Below are 18,886 nucleotides of genomic sequence, written 5' to 3'. Positions count from 1 at the left end.
ACAAAAAAAAATTTCCACTTCAAATTTATGGTAATATTGAAATTATTCAATTTTTTTAAGATGTTCACTTAATGAATAGTGTTTACCAGGAAAAATAATAAGCAAATATTAATTCATCCTTTCTTTCAAAGATCTAAAACATGTAATTTAGGCACATACAATCATGTTTTAAAAACTCCTAAACCTAACACACACAAAAACTCCCACATTCTTTGAAAATTAGTTAATAACCAGCAATGGAGTAATAATTGAAAGTTTTTGTCTCGACTATTGCATTACCGAACTTCAGGAAGCAAGTTTACAATATACTTTCTGGGCATGGTTTCTCCTGAAATTTTGCAAGATTGTGGCCTTGGTCCTTGAGTGTTAAGCTAGGACAGATTATTGGGGAAACGAAAATATGGTTTTTATAAGAGGTAATAATGTCTCTGCGTTATACTAGGGATCTTTGAAAAACCAATTGAACATATTTGATGCTTAAAAAAACTTTCCGAAGTTTAACAACAAAGACCATCAAAAATTAAGTTACTATGCCATTTGGGGGGAATATTTCATCACCAATAGGGGGCTCAGTTTCAATTTATTTATTTATATTACCCTTCTATTCGAGAAGAATTGTGGTGGTCAGAACAGTTTTGAAATGGAATATTTGTGGTCAGAAAATTTTTGAAATGAGAAGTTCAAAATAATAGAAGATTTTGAAGTCAGTTAATAAAATGAGGAAGTAACAATATTTAGGAAAAATTTAATTTGTATTGTAGGATGGTGACAGAAGAGCCATCATTCACGATAAGAAATTTTAATTTCAATGGCATGTTATAATTGGCAGCACCTTCTTCCCTTAGTTCATCTCAGTTTCATCCAGGAAAGTTTGCTGTAGGAAATGTTGCTCACTGTTCACTGAAAAGTAGTTTATTGTTATATTTTGTCAAGATAGGCATTAAAGAGCTAAACCTCACACTGAAGAGTACTGATGACAAATTGGAAACACTGTCCTCTCCATCGGAGGTCAGTATTTAGACAGACCTGGCATAACAGCCCATCGCTTCCTTTGGCAAGTCAGAAATTTCATGGTCCACATCAGTAAAATGGGAGGAATTATGACCTTTGTCTCACAAAAGCAGCTGTAAGACCCAAAAGATTTATTGATATATGCATACCATACTGTGCCTAACATGCAATGCATACAATTAGCAATAATTCTTCAACAAACCTATATCACGATGGAGTGAAAGCAGCCATACTCCTTGATTTAACATTCAGTCCCATCAGGCAGTAACTCTTCTGTTCACCCTGGTCAATTAGGAGTTGTTAAACTAGGCCAGGGGTTTCTCTGGTGTCTCAGATGGTAAAGAATCTGCCTACAATACAGGAGACTCGGGTTCAATTCCTGGGTTGGGAAGATCTCCTGGAAAAGGGAATGGCTACTCATTCAAGTATTCCTGCCTGGAGAATTCCATGGACAGAGGAACCTGGAGGGCTACAGTCCAAGGGATCGCAAAGAGTCAGACATGACTGAGCAACTAACACACACACACACACACACACACGCCCAGCCAGGTTTCATGTGTGATCTAGCAATGTAGAAGCTCAAGATAATAAACACTTCCAGCTCTCATCTGATTCTGATACAGCATTTGCATCTGATGCAGTTTGTATCCACAAATGTGTAGCTTGGCTGAGAACTGCTGCTAAGTCACTTCAGTTGTGTCCGACTCTGTGTGACCCCATAGACGGCAGCCCACCAGGCTCCCCCGTCCCTGGGATTCTCCAGGCAAGAACACTGGAGTGGGGTGCCATTTCCTTCTCCAATGCGTGAAAGTGAAAAGTGAAAGTGAAGTCGCTCAGTCGTGTCTGACCCTCAGCGACCCCATGGATTACAGCCTACCAGGCTCCTCCGTCCATGGGATTTTCCAGGCAGGAGTACTGGAGTGGGATGCCATTGCCTACTTTATGCCAAAGAGAGGTGGGATTCCAAGCAGGAGTCAATCATAAGCCCTGGGTCAAGTGGAGTAGAGGTCAGGAGGAAGATTTCCAGGAGGTGGGTGTACCCTGTGAATGGTAGGGCAGTTCCTCTAGGCAATAAGACGAATTCAAGATGCAACCCTCTGACAGGTTGGAGCTGCCTGTTCTGGTCAGGGCTGAAAGGGTTAAATCCACAGGTAAAAGCCACAGATGAACTTCTGATCAGCAGACCTGATAGTGAGATGGCCAATTCAGGAGATGATAAGAAGAAAGGAAAAAGGACCAGAACACAGGAGGCCAGGAGAGCGAAAGAGAAACAACGAAATTTGAAGTTTTGCCCAGGACAAGTATTAGTTAATTTTGTGCATAATATGTTATTGTACTATAGCAGCTAATAATCAAAGATTTTTTATGAAGTTCAGAGAAAATAATTGCTAAGGAAAGATTTGACAAAAGGAAAAGTTTTTTTTTTTTTTTTAATCTTTTGTCAAAGTCTTGAGGTCCTTTAGGAATAACAATAGGAGAAGAAGAAAGAGGATTATGCAACTTTAAATCAAAGCAACTTTTTCTTTTGGGAAGAGTTTTAAGCATCCAGATTTTTCTGAAGACTAAGTGTAAATTGGTCTTCACGCATTTAGTTATATTCATTGGCACATTGAACATTATTTCACTTATTCATTCCTTTACTTATGTCTTACATCATTAGTGATTAGCCATAGTGACGAGTGGAAGTGTTTAATTTCTATTGAACATTTCTAATCATACACAGCATAAACAACACAGTGAGCTCATTTCTTCTTTTTCGCAATATACCACAATTTATTTCTCTATGGTCCTTCCACCACCACTAAGTGCTTCCTGTCCAAACCACCTTAGCTAATTGTTCTCCTAACTACATCTTACAGCATCTACCCAAACTACTGTTTTTTTTTTTGTTTTTTAACTTTTTGGCTAGTCCAGTAAATGCCCCATGCTAAAAAGCAGTGAAGCACTCTTTTTTCCTAAACAAAAATTAAAAGTTTGTATCTTCATATTCTTTAGATATCACTGAAGAGACTGTATCCTCATGTCTCAGTCTTCTCTCTCCCTTTATTTTGACTTTTTGCCTCTCTGTATGCTATTCCATCATAGTCCCTTTTGATCTGCTTAAGATCCAGGCTTGGTACCCTCTTGGTAAGGCATTATAAGGCAATGATGTTCCACATTCAGACTAATGCAGAGCTCATAATTTATATTTACTCTATGCTCAGCAGGGAGGGTGGTGATGATTGTGGTAATAATGGCACATTCAAATATCCACATTCTTCTTTTCTTATTCTTCAGTAAAAAGATATGACTTTGAATTTTCAGGGAGCATTTACTTCTTAAAGACTAGGGTTTTTTCCTTCTTTAAATCTTGTTTTAGTAGTGAGTTGCAGTTAATATATAGAAATAACTGCTGCCAAGATCTTTCCCTGCGGAATTGACAAATCTTCTTTGACTAACAGTTGCTCTTCATTGATGATTCTGAATGTTCTTCTTTTCCACAGATTATGAAAATTGGCTACCACCAATTCTAGGCTAGTCATTTGTTTCCTAAATAAACCCATCAAAGATATCACCTCTCCCACATTTCTTATGCATAGAGGTCATTCCCCTCTTTTAGTTTCTGCAGGTATGTGTCATCCCTCAATTGAATCGCACCCTTGAGTTCTATGCTCAGGGCAGAGTTCCAGGCAATGATTTCAATTTTGCTTAAGCGGTGGTCAAGGATATGGCCTTTGATGGCTCTCAGAGGTGAGTGATGTGTTTTTTAACAACATGTCTGTAGAAATAGCACAGGTTCTCCAGGTCTCTACCATCTTTTTTTTTTAATTCCTGGCACTTAAACATTTCCCCCTCATGTTTCCCTTCTTATAAATTAACGAGAAAATAAAACAGACATTTTAATGGATTTCTTATGCACTTTTTATATGGCACATTTAATATATCATGTGCATTTTGCTTTAGGTCTTGAAATTAAAATACACGGGATATAAAGTGAATTGGGGTGTAATTCTTTTTTAATTCAGGGTTTATATGAGTCGGGTCCAACCTACATTAGGAGGACCTAAGGAAGCCTATTAAAAATGCAGCATTGTGGGTCTACTTCAGACCTACTGAAGCAAACGTTCTGTCAGAAGGTATTAGGGGACCACTGTGGTGGGGACTGTTGATCAAAACCAACTGCCTTGGCCAGGCATGATGATAACCACTTGTCTGAGTTGTCTTACAACAGGAGGTGCCAATAAGGAACATAGTGCCGCTGCCAAAAACTAACCGGGAAAATTTGGGAGGGGACAAAAGAGGAAGGAGATGACCAACTTCCCAGAATCCTTTGTGCTGGAATCCATCTTGGGAGATGCTGAGAGGAAGAACCCTGAGTGAGACTGTGGGTCAAGTAAGATGACTGGCCAGAGACAACCCGGAAACTAACCCCATTACCAGAAGACCTGAGTCTGTGAGCCATTTTGGCAGAGCAGCTCTCCTGGCTTTTCTTACCCTGCTGCTCTCTGCCTGGACACCCCTTCACAATAAAGTCTCTTGCTTTGTCTTCATGTGTATCTCCTCATACAATTTATTTCTGAGTGTTGGATAAGAGCTCACTCTTGGGTCCTTCAAGGGGTCCCCTTCCTACAACAAATGTGCCAGTAATATATTTTCTAAGATTAATCACGATGGTGTGATCACTGACCTAGAGCCAGACATCCTGGAATGTGAATTCAAGTAGGCCTCAGAAAGCATCAGTACGAACAAAGCTAGTGGAGGTGATGGAATTCCAGTTGAGCTATTCCAAATCCTGAAAGATGATGCTGTGAAAGTGCTGCAGTCAATATGCCAGCAAATTTGGAAAACTCAGCAGTGGCCACAGGACTGGAAAAGGTCAGTTTTCATTCCAATCCCAAAGAAAGGCAATGCCAAAGAATGCTCAAACTACTGCACAATTGCACTCATCTCACATGCTAGTAAAGTAATGTTCAAAATTCTCCAAGCCAGGCTTCAGCAGTACGTGAACCGTGAACTTCCTGATGTCCAAGCTGATTTTAAAAAGAGCAGAGGAACCAGAGACCAAATTGCCAACATCTGCTGGATCATCAAAAAAGCAAGAGAGTTCCAGAAAAACATCTATTTCTGCTTTATTGACTATGCCAAAGCCTTTGTGTGGATCACAATCAACTGTGGAAAATTCTGAAAGAGATGGGAATACCAGACCACCTGACCTGCCTCTTGAGAAATCTGTATGCAGGTCAAGAGGCAACAGTCAGAACTGGACATGGAACAACAGACTGGTTCCAAATAGGAAAAGGAGTACGTCAAGGCTGTATATTGTCACCCTGCTTATTTAACTTATATGCAGAGTACATCATGAGAAAGGCTGGACTGGAAGAAACACAAGCTGGAATCAAGATTGCCAGGAGAAATCTCAATAACCTCAGATATGCAGATGACACCACCCTTATGGCAGAAAGTGAAGAGGAATTAAAAAGCCTCTTGATGAGAGTGAAAGTGGAGAGTGAAAAAGTGGGCTTAAAGCTCAGCATTCAGAAAATGAAGATCATGGCATCTAGTCCCATTACTTCATGGGAAATAGATGGGGAAACAGTGGAAACAGTGTCAGACTTTATTTTGGGGGGCTCCAAAATCACTGCAGATGGTGACTGCAGCCATGAAATTAAAAGACGCTTACTCCTTGGAAGGAAAGTTATGACCAACCTAGATAGCATATTCAAAAGCAGAGACGTTACTTTGCCAACAAAGGTCCATCTAGTCAAGGCTATGGTTTCTCCTGTGGTCATGTATGGATGTGAAAGTTGGACTGTGAAGAAGGCTGAGCGCTGAAAAATTGATGCTTTTGAACTGTGATGTTGGAGAAGACTCTTGAGAGTCCCTTGGACTGCCAGGAGATCCAACCAGTCCATTCTGAAGGAGATCAGCTCTGGGATTTCTTTGGAAGGAATGATGCTAAAGCTGAAACTCCAGTACTCTGGCCACCTCGTGCAAATAGTTGACTCATTGGAAAAGACTCTGATGCTGGGAGGGATTGGGGGCAGGAGGAAAAGGGGACGACAGAGGATGAGATGGCTGGATGGCATCACTGACTCGATGGACGTTAGTCTGAATGAATTATGGGAGTTGGTGATGGACAGGGAGGCCTGGTGTGCTGCGATTCACGGGGTCGCAAAGAGTCGACACGACTGAGCGACTGAACCGAACTGAAATGATTATATTATATAAACGATACAAGAAATACTACATATATTAGCAATGGTCCCCAAATTATTTTTATGAAAAGTTAAACTTCAGTAGCATTAATGATGTCAAATTTATCATTCAGTCCTAAGGCTAAATATTCACCACTCTTTTACTTTTTAGCTATTCAGGAAACAAAGTAAAGAGTTGAGACAGTTGATAAATAACTTTGTAAGAAATATTGAGAAAGTCAAAGAAAATAATTTTTTGCCATGTGGTGTTTACTTTGAATTATCCACAGAAAGACCTCAGTTCAGAGCATTACGTTTCTTATGTATAAAAATGAGTTAAAGATCAGAGGTTGATGGACTGTCTCATTTACATAAGATACACAATAGAAAAACAGGAAATGGAATTCATGGGGCTGACAGAAATGCTGGGGCTGACCTGTTATTTATTTTGTTTGGCTCTGATTTCAGCAGAGTTAAAGGATAAGCCATGTTCATTAGCACTTATGAGCGACACCCCAAATAACCTCTAGAAATGCTATTAAAACAATGTGGTTGGGGAGGTGGGGAGTGACTGGCAGTGCTAATTGTGCTTCAATTAACACTAGAAAAATTAACCCAATTTGATCTAAAATTCTGCAAGAATAATAATAATAAATTCCCCTAGGTAAATATTCTGTGGTATACTGACAAGTAGAAACAACCCAGAAAACAGAATTTTAGGCCTTTCAAATATAAAGAGGAGAGCCACTTCCACTTAATGGGTAATTTTATATTCATTCAAAGAAAAAGACAAGTCAAAGTGAGGTCATGAAGTTGTGGTATATATTTATCATAAACCTTTTCTGGTTCAGCTGGTAAAGAATCCTCCTGCAATGTGGGAGACCTGGGTTTGAACCTTGGGTTGGGAAGATCCCCTGGAGAAGGGAAAGGCTATCCACTCCAGTATTCTGGCCTGGACGAACTATACAGTCCATGGGGTTGCAAAGTGTTATTCAGGATTTATAATTAAAGATAATTACAGGATGTATTTAAAAAGTCAGGAACTTCCCTGGTAGTTCAATGGTAAAGAATCTGCCTACCAATGCAGGCGACATGGTTTGATCCCTGGTCTGGGAAGATTTCACATGTGGTGGAGCATCGAAGCCCATGTGCTACAACTCCTGAGGTCTGTGCGCAGGGAGCCTGTGCATCACAATAAGAGAAGCCACCATAATGAGAAGCCTGTGCACTGCCACTAGAGAGTAGCCCTCGCTCACCACAACTCCAGAAAGGTCCATGCAGCAATGAGGACTCACTGCAGCCAAAAATGAATAAATAAATAATTTTTAAAAGGCAGAGTGCATTTAGGGCCTAGGTATGGGACATAAAGTAGAATAAACAGTTTTCCTTTTTCACATCAATGTATTTCAAACTATGTTTAACTTCATTTCGGAGAAGGCAATGGCACCCCACTCCAGTACCCTTGCCTGTAAAATCCCACGGATGGAGGAGTCTGGTAGGCTGCAGTCCATGGGCTCGCTAAGAGTTGGACATGACTGAGTGACTTCACTTTCACTTTTCACTTTCATGCACTGGAGAAGGAAATGGCAACCCACTCCAGTGTTCTTGCCTGGAGAATCCCAGGGATGGGGGAGCCTAGTGTGCTGCCATCTACGGGGTCACACAGAGTTGGACACGACTGAAGCGACTTAGCAGCAGCAGCAGCAGCATAACTTCATTTGGAGATGATAGTCAATGTATATATGTGAAGCTCCCCGAGTATGAAGTCATGTTAGTATCCAATTGTTGTAAGAGATTACCACAAATTTTGTGACTTAAAATAAATTTATCACCTTAGTGTTCTGAATGCATGTTCCTCCAGAATCTCTAGGAGGAAAATCTGGTTCCTTACTTAACCCAGCTCCCAGAAGATTTCCAAATGCCTTGGCTCCTAGCCCTGTATCACTCCAACACTCTCTTTCATCTTCACACTTCCTTCTCTAGTTCTGACCTCCCACTTATAAGGGCCCTTGGGTTTACATTGAGCCCACAAGGATAATCCAGAACATTCTTTCCATGGCAAGAACTTGAGCTGAGTTCTTGCTCGGCTGCACCACCCTTTTATTAGGTGTCCTGCACAGGTATCAGGGGTTAGGACACGGACATCTTTGGGAGGCCGCTATTATCACAGAAGCCCAGATCAAAAAACCACGCCAAGAACTGCTCCCTTCTGCTTACTCTACATTATAATACCTGTGTGCCTGCTAAGTTCTTGGTTGTGTCTGACTCTTTGTGACCCCATGGACTATAGCCCACTAGGTTCCTCTGTCCATGGGATTCTGCAGACAAGAATACTGGAGTGGGTTGCCATGCCCTCCTCCAGGGGATCTTCCCAACCTAGGGATCAAACCTGTGTCTCTCACGTCTCCTGCATTGACAAGTGGGTTCTTTACCACTAGCGCCACCTGGGAAGTCCTATTATACAGTTTGGGTTTTATTTTTTCTAAACTCTTACAGTACTTATTACCAATGTATCACAGAGGATCTTACTTTCCAGGGTATGTACAGTTGTCCATCAGTATCCACGTGGCATTGGTTCCAGACCCCACAAATACCAAAATCTGCAGCTGCTCCAGTTCCTTATATTAAATGATGGATACAATCCCTTCTCTGTATCCACAGGTTTGGAGTTTGATGAAATGGTTGACTCTGCAGATGCAGAACCCTCAGATACGAAGGAGGGACATTATTAAATATCTACTACAGGGAAAATAGTCTTATAATGTGGCTGCTATAACTTTTAGTGGAACTTCTTCCTTCATCGATTCTAGGTTGTCTGGCTGGCCTAATAATTAAGTTAACCTAAGATGGATCAACAGGAGAAAACCAAGTTTAATTTTGCATGTATGGGAACCCCAAAGTAGTAAGAAGTAACTAAAGCAGCTTCCATACCTTTTAGACTGAGGAGCAATACATTTGTGAGGAATTGACAAAATAGAGGGGCTTGGAAAAGTTAATTAATGAAGAAGTAACCAGGTGTGTTTATATACTCTGCTCTGCCCTGAATTCCCTGCCTATAGTGATAAGGATGTCTCTCTGCTGCTACAAGGTATTTTCATATGAGGGATTTATTTCCTGCTTTCAGGAGGACAAATGAGGGTCAGAATGTCCGTCTTGCTCATGATATTTCTTAAGTAACTTTAAAGTAGTCAATATGCTGAAGTGGCATATTTTGCTCCCCTTCAGTATAAAGCAACATGGAAACTACATCCCCTATGCAAAGAATATAAAATAAAGAACTAATTATTTATGTTTATATAGAAAGACATAGAACAAAAACTTTGCTTCTCATCTTTGCTTCTCATATTGCTATATACAAATAAAGTCTGTCCTTTTTCGTTCAGTACAAGTCTGTCTATTAAACATCATTACGGTATAGTATGTAAGATCTATGAGTTCACAGTGATCAGAGCAAAGTTACTTGAAGAAGAGAACTAAATCAATAAAATAATATTCTGGTTAAATTTTCAAAGTTTAATTATATTAATGATTATATAGAAATTAATATAACAAGAATTTTATTACTATGATATTTTTGCTTAAGACTAAGAAAATGAAGAATAGCATTAGCTCCACCATTAGATTAAAAAAGTGAGGTTTAAAGATCAATATTAATAGAAACAATAATTTGATTTGCTTTTTTGTCTCTGTAGATAGACTCAGTTATTCATTTATCCACCCAATTAGTCAACATATATTAATTGAACGCATACTGTAGTCTAGACACAGGAGTGGTAGTGCTACAAAGTCAAGTGTATTATGAAGCCTACTTTTTGGCTAAGAGTTAGTGACCTGACAAAATTTAAGTAGAACAGAGCTAAAGATTAATTATAATAAAAGCAACCGATCTGAAACTGATAGTGCTTTTAATAATAAGATCAAATAAAAGACAATAAGAGTAGAAAGGTAAATCTTAATTTTGTATGCTTTATTCTAAACTGGGAAAATGGCTAAAAATACTGAATTGGAATATTATAACCTGATAATATATAAAAGATTCCTTTTTAATGAATCTTATATTAACTAATATAAGATTAGTTATAAACATAAATTAGCAAATATTTAATTATATATACTTCGACTATCATTCATTGAATTTGTAGCTTATTCAGTAAGTATTTATTAAGCTTCACTTATATTCCAGGACAGTACCCAAACCAAAAAAGTAAGGACCCTGCCCTCAAGGAGTTTACATTCCAGAGACCTAATACAGTCTGCTTCGACACTCCAAATATTTCAGTACATTTTCAAGGTAAACATTGCTATCAAAGACAGAACTAAATAAGGGCATGATAGGCTTTGGCCCTGGAATTCTTCAACTCTGGCTGTACTTTTGGGCAAAGGCCATTAAGGGTGCAATCTTACACAAGTTATTTAAACAGTGAACTTTGTTTCCGCCTGTGTATAAGTGGAATGGCAATAGATGGGTTCTCCTGGAGATTAAATGAGATACTGTGTGCCGACTACTCAGCAATTATTAGTATTACTGCTTTGGCTTCGTGGTTTCAAAAAAAAAAATCGTGCCTGCTCATTAGAATCACCTGGGGATCTTTAAAATCATTCCAAAGCTCAGGCCAATTAAACCCAGTCTCTGAGGGTGGGGCATACCAGTCAGCGTTTTTTGAGCTCCCCAGGTGTTTCCGATTTGCAGACAAATTTGGTAACCGCGGCAGTTTGACTCAATGATATTTCATATTTGTCCGTCCACCTGTCTTTACTTGAGGAGCCAGGAAGCCTCACGAGCGGAATGAAAGATAATCGAGATGTACATCTACATCTCTCTGGCCCATCTCGTGACTCCCATCCAAATCTCTTTAAATCTCTCCGAGGGGAGAGGGAATGGGAGGGAGACCTGACCTCTACGGCCTGAGCACAGCTGTTAGGTTAAGGAGACCCGTAGGCACTTAGGGAGAGCTGACACCTGCGGGGGCTGCTGGGCCTGCCGGAGAAGGCGAGAGCCGGGAAACTCAGCCCTCCCGGGGGCGCTGGGCTCGGGACTGAGGCCGAAGACGCGCCGAGAGGGAAGACTGGCAGCTAGATCCTCCCCTGGGGACGTGGGGCGGCCAGGCCCGCGCGGCTCGGGTGGGCGCTGTCCGTGTGCCCGCTCTGCCCCCGCCCGGCCTCTCCCGCACGACCCCGGCCGAGGCCCCGAGCGGACCCCGGCGAGCGGGGCGCGCCGCGCCGCTCGCCGCCATGGAGTTAGGGCCGCCTGGCGGCTCCGGGCCCGCGGAGCCGGGGCCTCGCCTGCGTGGCTTGCGCGGCGCGGACGCGGCGGCCTCGGCCTCCTCGCTGAGCCGCTTCGGGGCCGAAGCCGGGTGTCGCGCGCCGGCTGTGGCGGCCGTGTTGCCGGCGGGGGGTAGCGGGGAGAGGATGGGCGTCCCCACCCCGAAGCAGTTCTGCCCCATCCTGGAGAGGCCGCTCATCAGCTACACCCTGCAGGCCCTGGAGAGGTAAGGCGGCGCCGGGCTCGCCTCGCGGTCCCCGGCCCGCCGCTCCCCGCCCTCCCGCCTAGGGCGGCCCGCGCGCCGCACCTGCCCCTGGGGCTGCGCTCGCGCTGGCGCCCGCCCTGGGCGGACTGCAGGGCTGAACTCCCCCGGCTCGGACCCTCCAGCTCGGGGGCCATTCCTGTTAGCCCTTCACGGAACGGGAGCCTGGAGAGGCCCCACAGACGCCGGCCCGTGGAGTCGCCCTCGGGAGTGCTTGGGTTAGGGCTGGGGACGTTTAGTTCTAACTCTGGGCCCTGTGTGCGTGATGTGGATTTTGGGGTGCAGCTGGAGGGATTGGAAGTGGGGGAGAAGTACAAAGGTCCACATAAGTGTTGCTGTGGTGGTTAAACTTCCAGAAGCCAACGTGAAATGAGTTAGGTGTATATTTTTAAAAGTATCAATTTTAAAGAAAAAGAATTCTGGGACGGGCTTGTTGAATTAAAAATAAGACTTTTTTTCGATTTTTACTTAATTCGATCACTCTTTGCAACCCAATGGACTGTAGCCCACTAGGCTCCTCTGTCCATGGGATTCTCCAGGCAAGAATTACTGGAGTGGGTTGCAGTATCCTTCTCTAGGGGACCTTCCCACCCAGGGAATGAATCTGGGGCTCCTGCATTGCAGGTAGGATTCTTTGCCAACTGAGCCATCAGGAAAGCCCAATTCGGTCACAGCAGTAATAAAATCCTAATAGGAATAATAACTAATCAAAACCTCCATTTTGAAACAGAGATCATTCTTGGTCCTATTACAGTGCGTGAAGAAGTTATGGAATATGATTATGTTGGGGTATGTCTCAGGAGATCCTTGGAAACCTTGTGTTACAGGGGGATATATATGGGTGCTTCCTAGCTGTTTGCCAAATGAAAGCCATTGTATTGGTTAAAGAATGGGGTTCCACAAGACTGATAATAGTTTTCCTAGAGCATGGTGCTAAAGACCTAGGGCATTTCATCCCGAAGGGTAAATTATGGAAGCTCTTGTCTTTTGGTCCTGAGGACCAACTTAAAGACAAACCGATGAGGACTTAGAAGGAGGCCCCACGCCTCAAGTTTGGCCCTGAAATAGGATAGGGAAATGTTAAGAAGCATGACTAGTTTAGTTTTCAGTGGAACAATGCCATGTAAACATTTATTACATGTCGACTTACCTACCCAAAGCAAGTGAAACTGTATGGCCCCACAATGGAAACATGAAAGCGAAAGGGAGCAGGGAAGAGAACAACAATCTCTGGAAGAAAGGCAGTCTAGAACCCATACATTTCAGCGGGCCTGAGGAAGTGGAGGCACAGCTGTCAGGTAGAAGAGCTGTGAAGGAAACAAGTTGATGGAAGTCGTAGAACCCTGGAAAGGCCCAGGAATTAAAAGTACTGTTTAAGACAGGGCAGAGAGATAGCAACTGTGTCCAGTTATAGAGACAGCTGGTTGAAACCTTCAAAAGAGCAACTAGACTGCCAGATAGATACTTGTCAGAACACTGGAGGCATCACCAGTGGCCAAGTGAAGTGCTCCATGGCCATAGAGAAATTAAGAGCAAGGGTCTCATTTTCCAATGAGATCCTTAGTGCCAAGGGCAGACTAAAGGAAGTACTTTACTTTTCAAACATGCTTCACATTAAAGCACCTATCTTTGCAAAATTGAGACGTTGGAGGAGACATTGAGAGGTTTGCCTTGTGAACCGTCTGGGACTTCATATTGTTTTTCTGCTTCAGTTGAAATTGGGAAAATACACATTTTTTTTTTTTCTAGTCTAGCCACCTTTTACTTGTGTGCCATTGAAATTTCTTTAATGATCAGATTAAATGAGATTTAAAAGAATCCCTGAACTCACACAGATCTCAGACACATTGATGAAAGGCTTTAACTGGTGAGATGGAGGCTCCACGTCTATCCAAACTAGTTTAGTGTGGCTGTATATTACAATTAGCCTTTATATGTGTAGCAGTATATATGTGTTTAGTATACCGAGATTATACAGCTTGTTCAGATCTCTGCATTATAGACATTATACTGAAAGGATCAAATGTAAAATAATTTGTAGGTTGTACTAAGAACAAAGGTCTTTCAGAAGTTGATTAAAAACATTTTTAGAAGTTTTAAAGTTTCATTCTGGCTTTTTGCTAATGCTAATGCTAAGTTGCTTCAGTCATGTCCGACTCTATGTGACCCCATAGATGGCAGCCCACCAGGCTCCCCCGTCCCTGGGATTCTCCAGGCAAGAACACTGGAGTGGGTTGCCATTTCCTTCTCCAATGCGTGAAAGTGAAAAGTGAAAGTGAAGTCGCTCAGTCGTATCGGACTCTTAGTGACCCCATAGACTGCAGCCTACCAGGCTCCTCCATCCATGGGATTTTCCAGCCAAGAGTACTGGAGTGGGGTGCCATTGCCTTCTTTGGCTTTTTAGGGGGAAATAAAATATAAATTGAATCACAGATTATAACTTAAAGAGAACTTTGATTTTTTTTCCTTTTTGTTAATGAGATACTGAGGTCAAGGGTATTAATCCTTTATATAACTATAACCTGAGTTTGTAAAAGGAATCACTGCTGTAAGAAATCATGTGATAGTGGTATTATTGGCAGGGGCATAAAGCTCTGACAATTAAGTTGTGGAATCTACTCACAATGGATCAAGTGATATCTACATTTTACTGATTAAAAAATATATATTCCCAGGTCTGAAAGAGAAAGTAAAAATTCCGGCTAGCACTCTAATTTCTGGCTTCAAATACTTAAAGAAAGTTAACCTGGAATAGTTAAATAGAGTCAAATGACAACTACAATGAAAGCGAAAAAGAGAAGCAAACTTTGGCCATATTTATTCAGACTCATGCTGATGGTAGGCTGGGTAGAAATTCCTGTGACCATAGATTTGAACAAATTCAGGCACACTTCTCTCTCTCCATAGCTCCTGAGGCTTCCTGAGTTCTTGAGGACACTGCTTAAGATGTTCCTTGATAAGGTTTCATGCTCATCAAAAAACATTATTATAAATTGGCTTTCCATAGAAATCTTTTATAGGAAGAAAATTTGCTGTTGTGTTGATCAAACAGTTTTCCAGACATTGTGGTAGTAATGTATATCATTGTATATTAATACGTTGGCATTCAGATTCATGTTTCAGAGCCTTTTAATTTGGTTAATATGAGTTGGTCTCCATGAGTCTGATAACTCCAGATGAAAAATTCATTTTGTCAATTTGTATGTTATGGCAACCATGGATTTTGTGATTGAGACTAGCTTGCTTTTTTATTACTTGAAAGATTGATGAAAGTCCGTTTTTAGTAATAGTTTAAGACTCCATGGTGTTTTTCAATGTGTTAACGTCTGGCTTATTTGATCTTCTGAAATTTTCTTTAATATTTTTTGTGTACTTAAAAAAATTGTTCTGTCCCACTGAATTCCTGAAAACCACTACAAACTGTTAGAGAATAGAAAGCAATAACTGTTAATCCAAATGAGCAATATGGATAGCTTTCATTAAGCTGAAAGTAGGAATGGAGTAGGGAACATAGGAGAAATATTTTGAAGACGGGAATTGGCAGTTTTTAGTGATTAGTTGTATTAAGGATTCAGAAAAAGAGATGAATTAAGGGTGCTTTTGAGTGATTGCTCAGATACCTAAATTTGAGTTAAAATTTTTGTCTGAGTGCTTCATTAATGAAAAGGTTAAGTCTGAATCAGGTGAAGGCAGAGGCCTATATCTTAGAAGAAACGGAGTGGGATTGAGTTTTGAAGAGATCAGGTGATTGGAGATTTACATTCCCATCGGCTTCCCCGGGGCCCTTGTGAGACAAAAGAGAAGACCAGGACTGGTATTTTGGGCTTGACCACTGGAAGCCTTCATGGGCCACATTAAAGAGATGTGTCAAGGCAGTGAGGAGCCAGCCCCTTCACACCAATTCAGTATTTTACTTGTGAAATATCAGGGTTGGGGCTGGTGCACTGGGATGACCCGGAGGGATGGTATGGGGAGGGAGATGGGAGGGGGGGTTCAGGATGGGGAACACGTGTACGCCCGTGGTGGATTCATGTTGATGTGTGGCAGAACCAATACAACATTGTAAAGTAATTAGCCTTCAATTAAAATAAATAAGTTTAAATTAAAAAAAAATAATAAAATATCAGGATGGATTAGGAGGAGGAGGAATGATGGCCACAGGACGATCCCGAGGTCTGATTTCCATGGTGAGTGTCCGGGCGATGAGTCACAGCTGCCCCTCTCCCTGGAGGCCAAACTTCTGCAGCCTGGGTGAGAGCACTTAAGGGGTATTAACAGGGCCTGATTTTTCCATCTGTTTTTAAAAAGCATTTGTTTAAATCTGTTTTCAACTGATCTTGCTGAACTGTCTGAGCAGAATCTACCTGTAATACTTCTTTTAAAAATATAATACACATATTGATAGAAATATATTTCAATATACTCTTAAAATATTCTGAGAGAAAATAATATCTGGCATACTGTGTTTTTTCCTCAAAATGTCTGTAGGTGTAATGAAACTTGAGGTTAGGTCTGTAATTGCCTATGGAATGTGCTGGGAAGGAAATATTCAGAACTTGATAAAATCCAGCTACACAGGGGGTTCGGTGTGGACTTGCCTTCAGCTAAGGAGGTCGGCCAGATCCATTTATTCAGCAAATATTTGTTCACTGTGCACTGTGTGAGGTACTTAAGGCCTTTCTTAGTCTCCTGATTCTACATTATTAAATTTTAATACTGTAAAAGGCTTTTAATTCTATAGCTAGAAAAGTATGTGAATAAATCCTCTGAAACACAAACAGTACTTACAAGGGCTTGCAAGTGCTGGGTGTATGCTTGGTTGCTGAACAAAACAGCATAACAAGCCCATTATCTCTTAAGAGCTGGCTAAAACATTTTTCTGAACTTTTTCATTGTGACCTATTCATACAAGATTTTGCTCATGATTTAATGACACATACGTGACTGCATACAACAAATTTGAGAGAATTTCATGAACAGTATTTATCCTTATTACTTGCTATGCATTCTGTTTTCACTTTTCTATTAATTACTATTTATGCAAAACTGTTGGGCTAAACTTAGGAAATTGATCTGATGATACTTTAACGGGTTCCAGGTAGCACCAGTGCTCAAGAATCCACGTGTCAGTGCAGGAGACACAAGAGATGTTGAGTTCGATCCCTGGGTTGGGAAGATCCTCTGGAGTATGAAATGGCAACTCACTCAGTATCCTTGCCTGAAAAATTCCATTAACAAAGGAGCCTGGTTGGCTACAGTCCATGGAGTCTCAAAGAGCCAGACATGACTGAGCTTGCACTCCTGCTCCTAATGGGTTTTGAAATCTGCAGTTTGAGAAATATTCGTTTAAGACGTTTTTCTGTTCAGAACCGCATAAAAATTGTTTGGAATGATCTAAGGCCACAAGTATATCTGTATAATCTACATTTTACTTTATTGGACTCCTTTCCATTTGATACTATAGACAGAACATAGGTAATCATTTTTTAGCTATTTTAAGGCATTCTACTAAAATTGGGATTTACCTGTGGGTGTTCATTAACTCACAAAAGATATATTTGAATGACAATTGTCAAGTAATGTCCTGTCTTTCTCCCTTTTAATTATTCTGTTTTAACATTTAATCTCATGTGACTTTTGATCAAAAAAGCAACATTTCTTTAAAAGTTGCTTTAAACTTTTTGATAGAGTAGACTATGGAAGGTAAAAGGTGAGTAGGTTAAGCGCTTGTCGTAGAAGAAAATCCTGTTCACTGATACAGCTGAACATGTACTTAAAACTTCTCTATTTAAAAAAGCAAACTCAATGTGATGTCCTCCTAATAAAACTCAAGAGCATATTTTAATTCCTAATAGTGTACGATTTCTCTTATCTACTGGTTCATTTAACAGATATTTCTTGGTATATAGTTTGTGAGGTCAGGAATTCTTTGTTACCAGATCACCAGTGTCTAGTTTAATGTCTGGCAAATGACAGATGCTTACTGGATGTTTGATGAATGACTAAATGAATGAAAGAAGAAATACTGAGATTTGCTTAAATCTTAAGAAATAAACTTGACCATTTTTGACTACAAATGCAGCGGTAATGTTCACAGTAAATGAATTTCTGGGGACATGGTGATCCAGACATGACTTTTTTTTCCTCTGATGGATTTTATGACTGCTCAGTGTTAGTGCTTTTATAGACATTAAGAGTGTGAGCTCCCAAGTCAGATAGGGGTATACCCAAGTCATGTCACTTTATAGCTGTATCATTGTGGGCAGGTCATTGCCCCATCTGTGAAATGAAGATAATAGTGACTTCATTCAGAGCCGATGTGAATATTAAGTGAACTATTAGAGGCACAGGCTCCAAATAGTGCATGGTACTTAGTAAACAGTGAATATATCTTAGCTGCTTTTGCTCCTATTAATATTACTGAAAGCTTAGTATGAGCCACACTCTGGGGTATCATCTTTGCTTTCTGTGAGTTGGCAGCTTAATGAAGGAGATGAAGGGCTAGTCTTCGTTGCAGTGAGCTGGGTTCTCACTGCCGTGCTTCTCCTTGCAGAGCACAGGCTCTAGGGCACACAGGCGCAGTAGCTGTGGTGCTTGGGCTTAGTTTCCTTGTGGCATATGGAATCTTGCCAGACCAGGGATTGAAACTGTGTCCTGTGCATTGCAAGGCAGGTTCTTATCCACTGCACCACCAGGGAAGTCAACAGTGTAAGATTTAGGACGGAAGTTCTGACAGTTGCCAAGTTTGCAGCGATAGGTTGGGGATAGATGGATTACAAAACAAAGAGCAACCCATGCCTGCATGCTTGCTAAGTTGCTTCAGTCGTGTCTGACTCTCTGTGACTTCACGGACCATAGTCCGCCAGGCTCCTCTGTCTATGGAGTTCTCCAGACAAGAGTATTGGAGTGGGTTGCCATGCCCTCCTCCAGGGGATCTTTCTGACCCAGGGATCGAACCCTAGTTTCCTGCAGCTCCTGCATTGCCGGTGGATTGTTTACTGCTGAGCCACTGGTGAAGCCCAGATCAACTCATACTTAGTCATCTTCCACAATCCTCCTTATTGCCTACACAGATAACTGCATATTTTCTGGTCTGTATTCTGTGACGGTTGTTGCTTTGCTTTGTTTGTGATTACAGTTTCCCCAAGGTGCCTGACAAATCATTAGTAGTCCCAG

General features: G+C 41.3%; 1 protein-coding gene across 11 annotated transcripts in view; it reads left to right on the top strand.

Moving 5' to 3' along the window:
• Positions 1–10,579: 10,579 nt before the first annotated feature.
• CRPPA (CDP-L-ribitol pyrophosphorylase A) overlaps positions 10,580–18,886 on the top strand; it is a 454,696-nt gene continuing 446,389 nt past the window's right edge. For 4 of the 11 annotated variants that reach the window (XR_009735806.1, XR_009735807.1, XR_009735808.1 and 1 more), the window contains exon 1: positions 10,587–11,674. Coding sequence is in view for 8 of the 11 variants with exons in the window: in XM_061413612.1 (XP_061269596.1) it covers positions 11,418–11,674 (257 nt within the window). In the remaining 3 variants the exon portion in view is untranslated. Of the gene's footprint in view, positions 11,675–18,886 lie in introns of all 11 variants that reach the window. The other 7 variants (XM_061413610.1, XM_061413616.1, XM_061413617.1 and 4 more) reach the window with 7 other exon arrangements.

Source organism: Bos javanicus, chromosome 4 (assembly GCF_032452875.1).
Source record: "Bos javanicus breed banteng chromosome 4, ARS-OSU_banteng_1.0, whole genome shotgun sequence".
In the NCBI taxonomy this organism is placed as follows: domain Eukaryota; kingdom Metazoa; phylum Chordata; class Mammalia; order Artiodactyla; family Bovidae; genus Bos; species Bos javanicus.
Note: the sequence above shows the minus strand (reverse complement) of the source record. Positions and strands in the feature narration are given on the sequence as shown.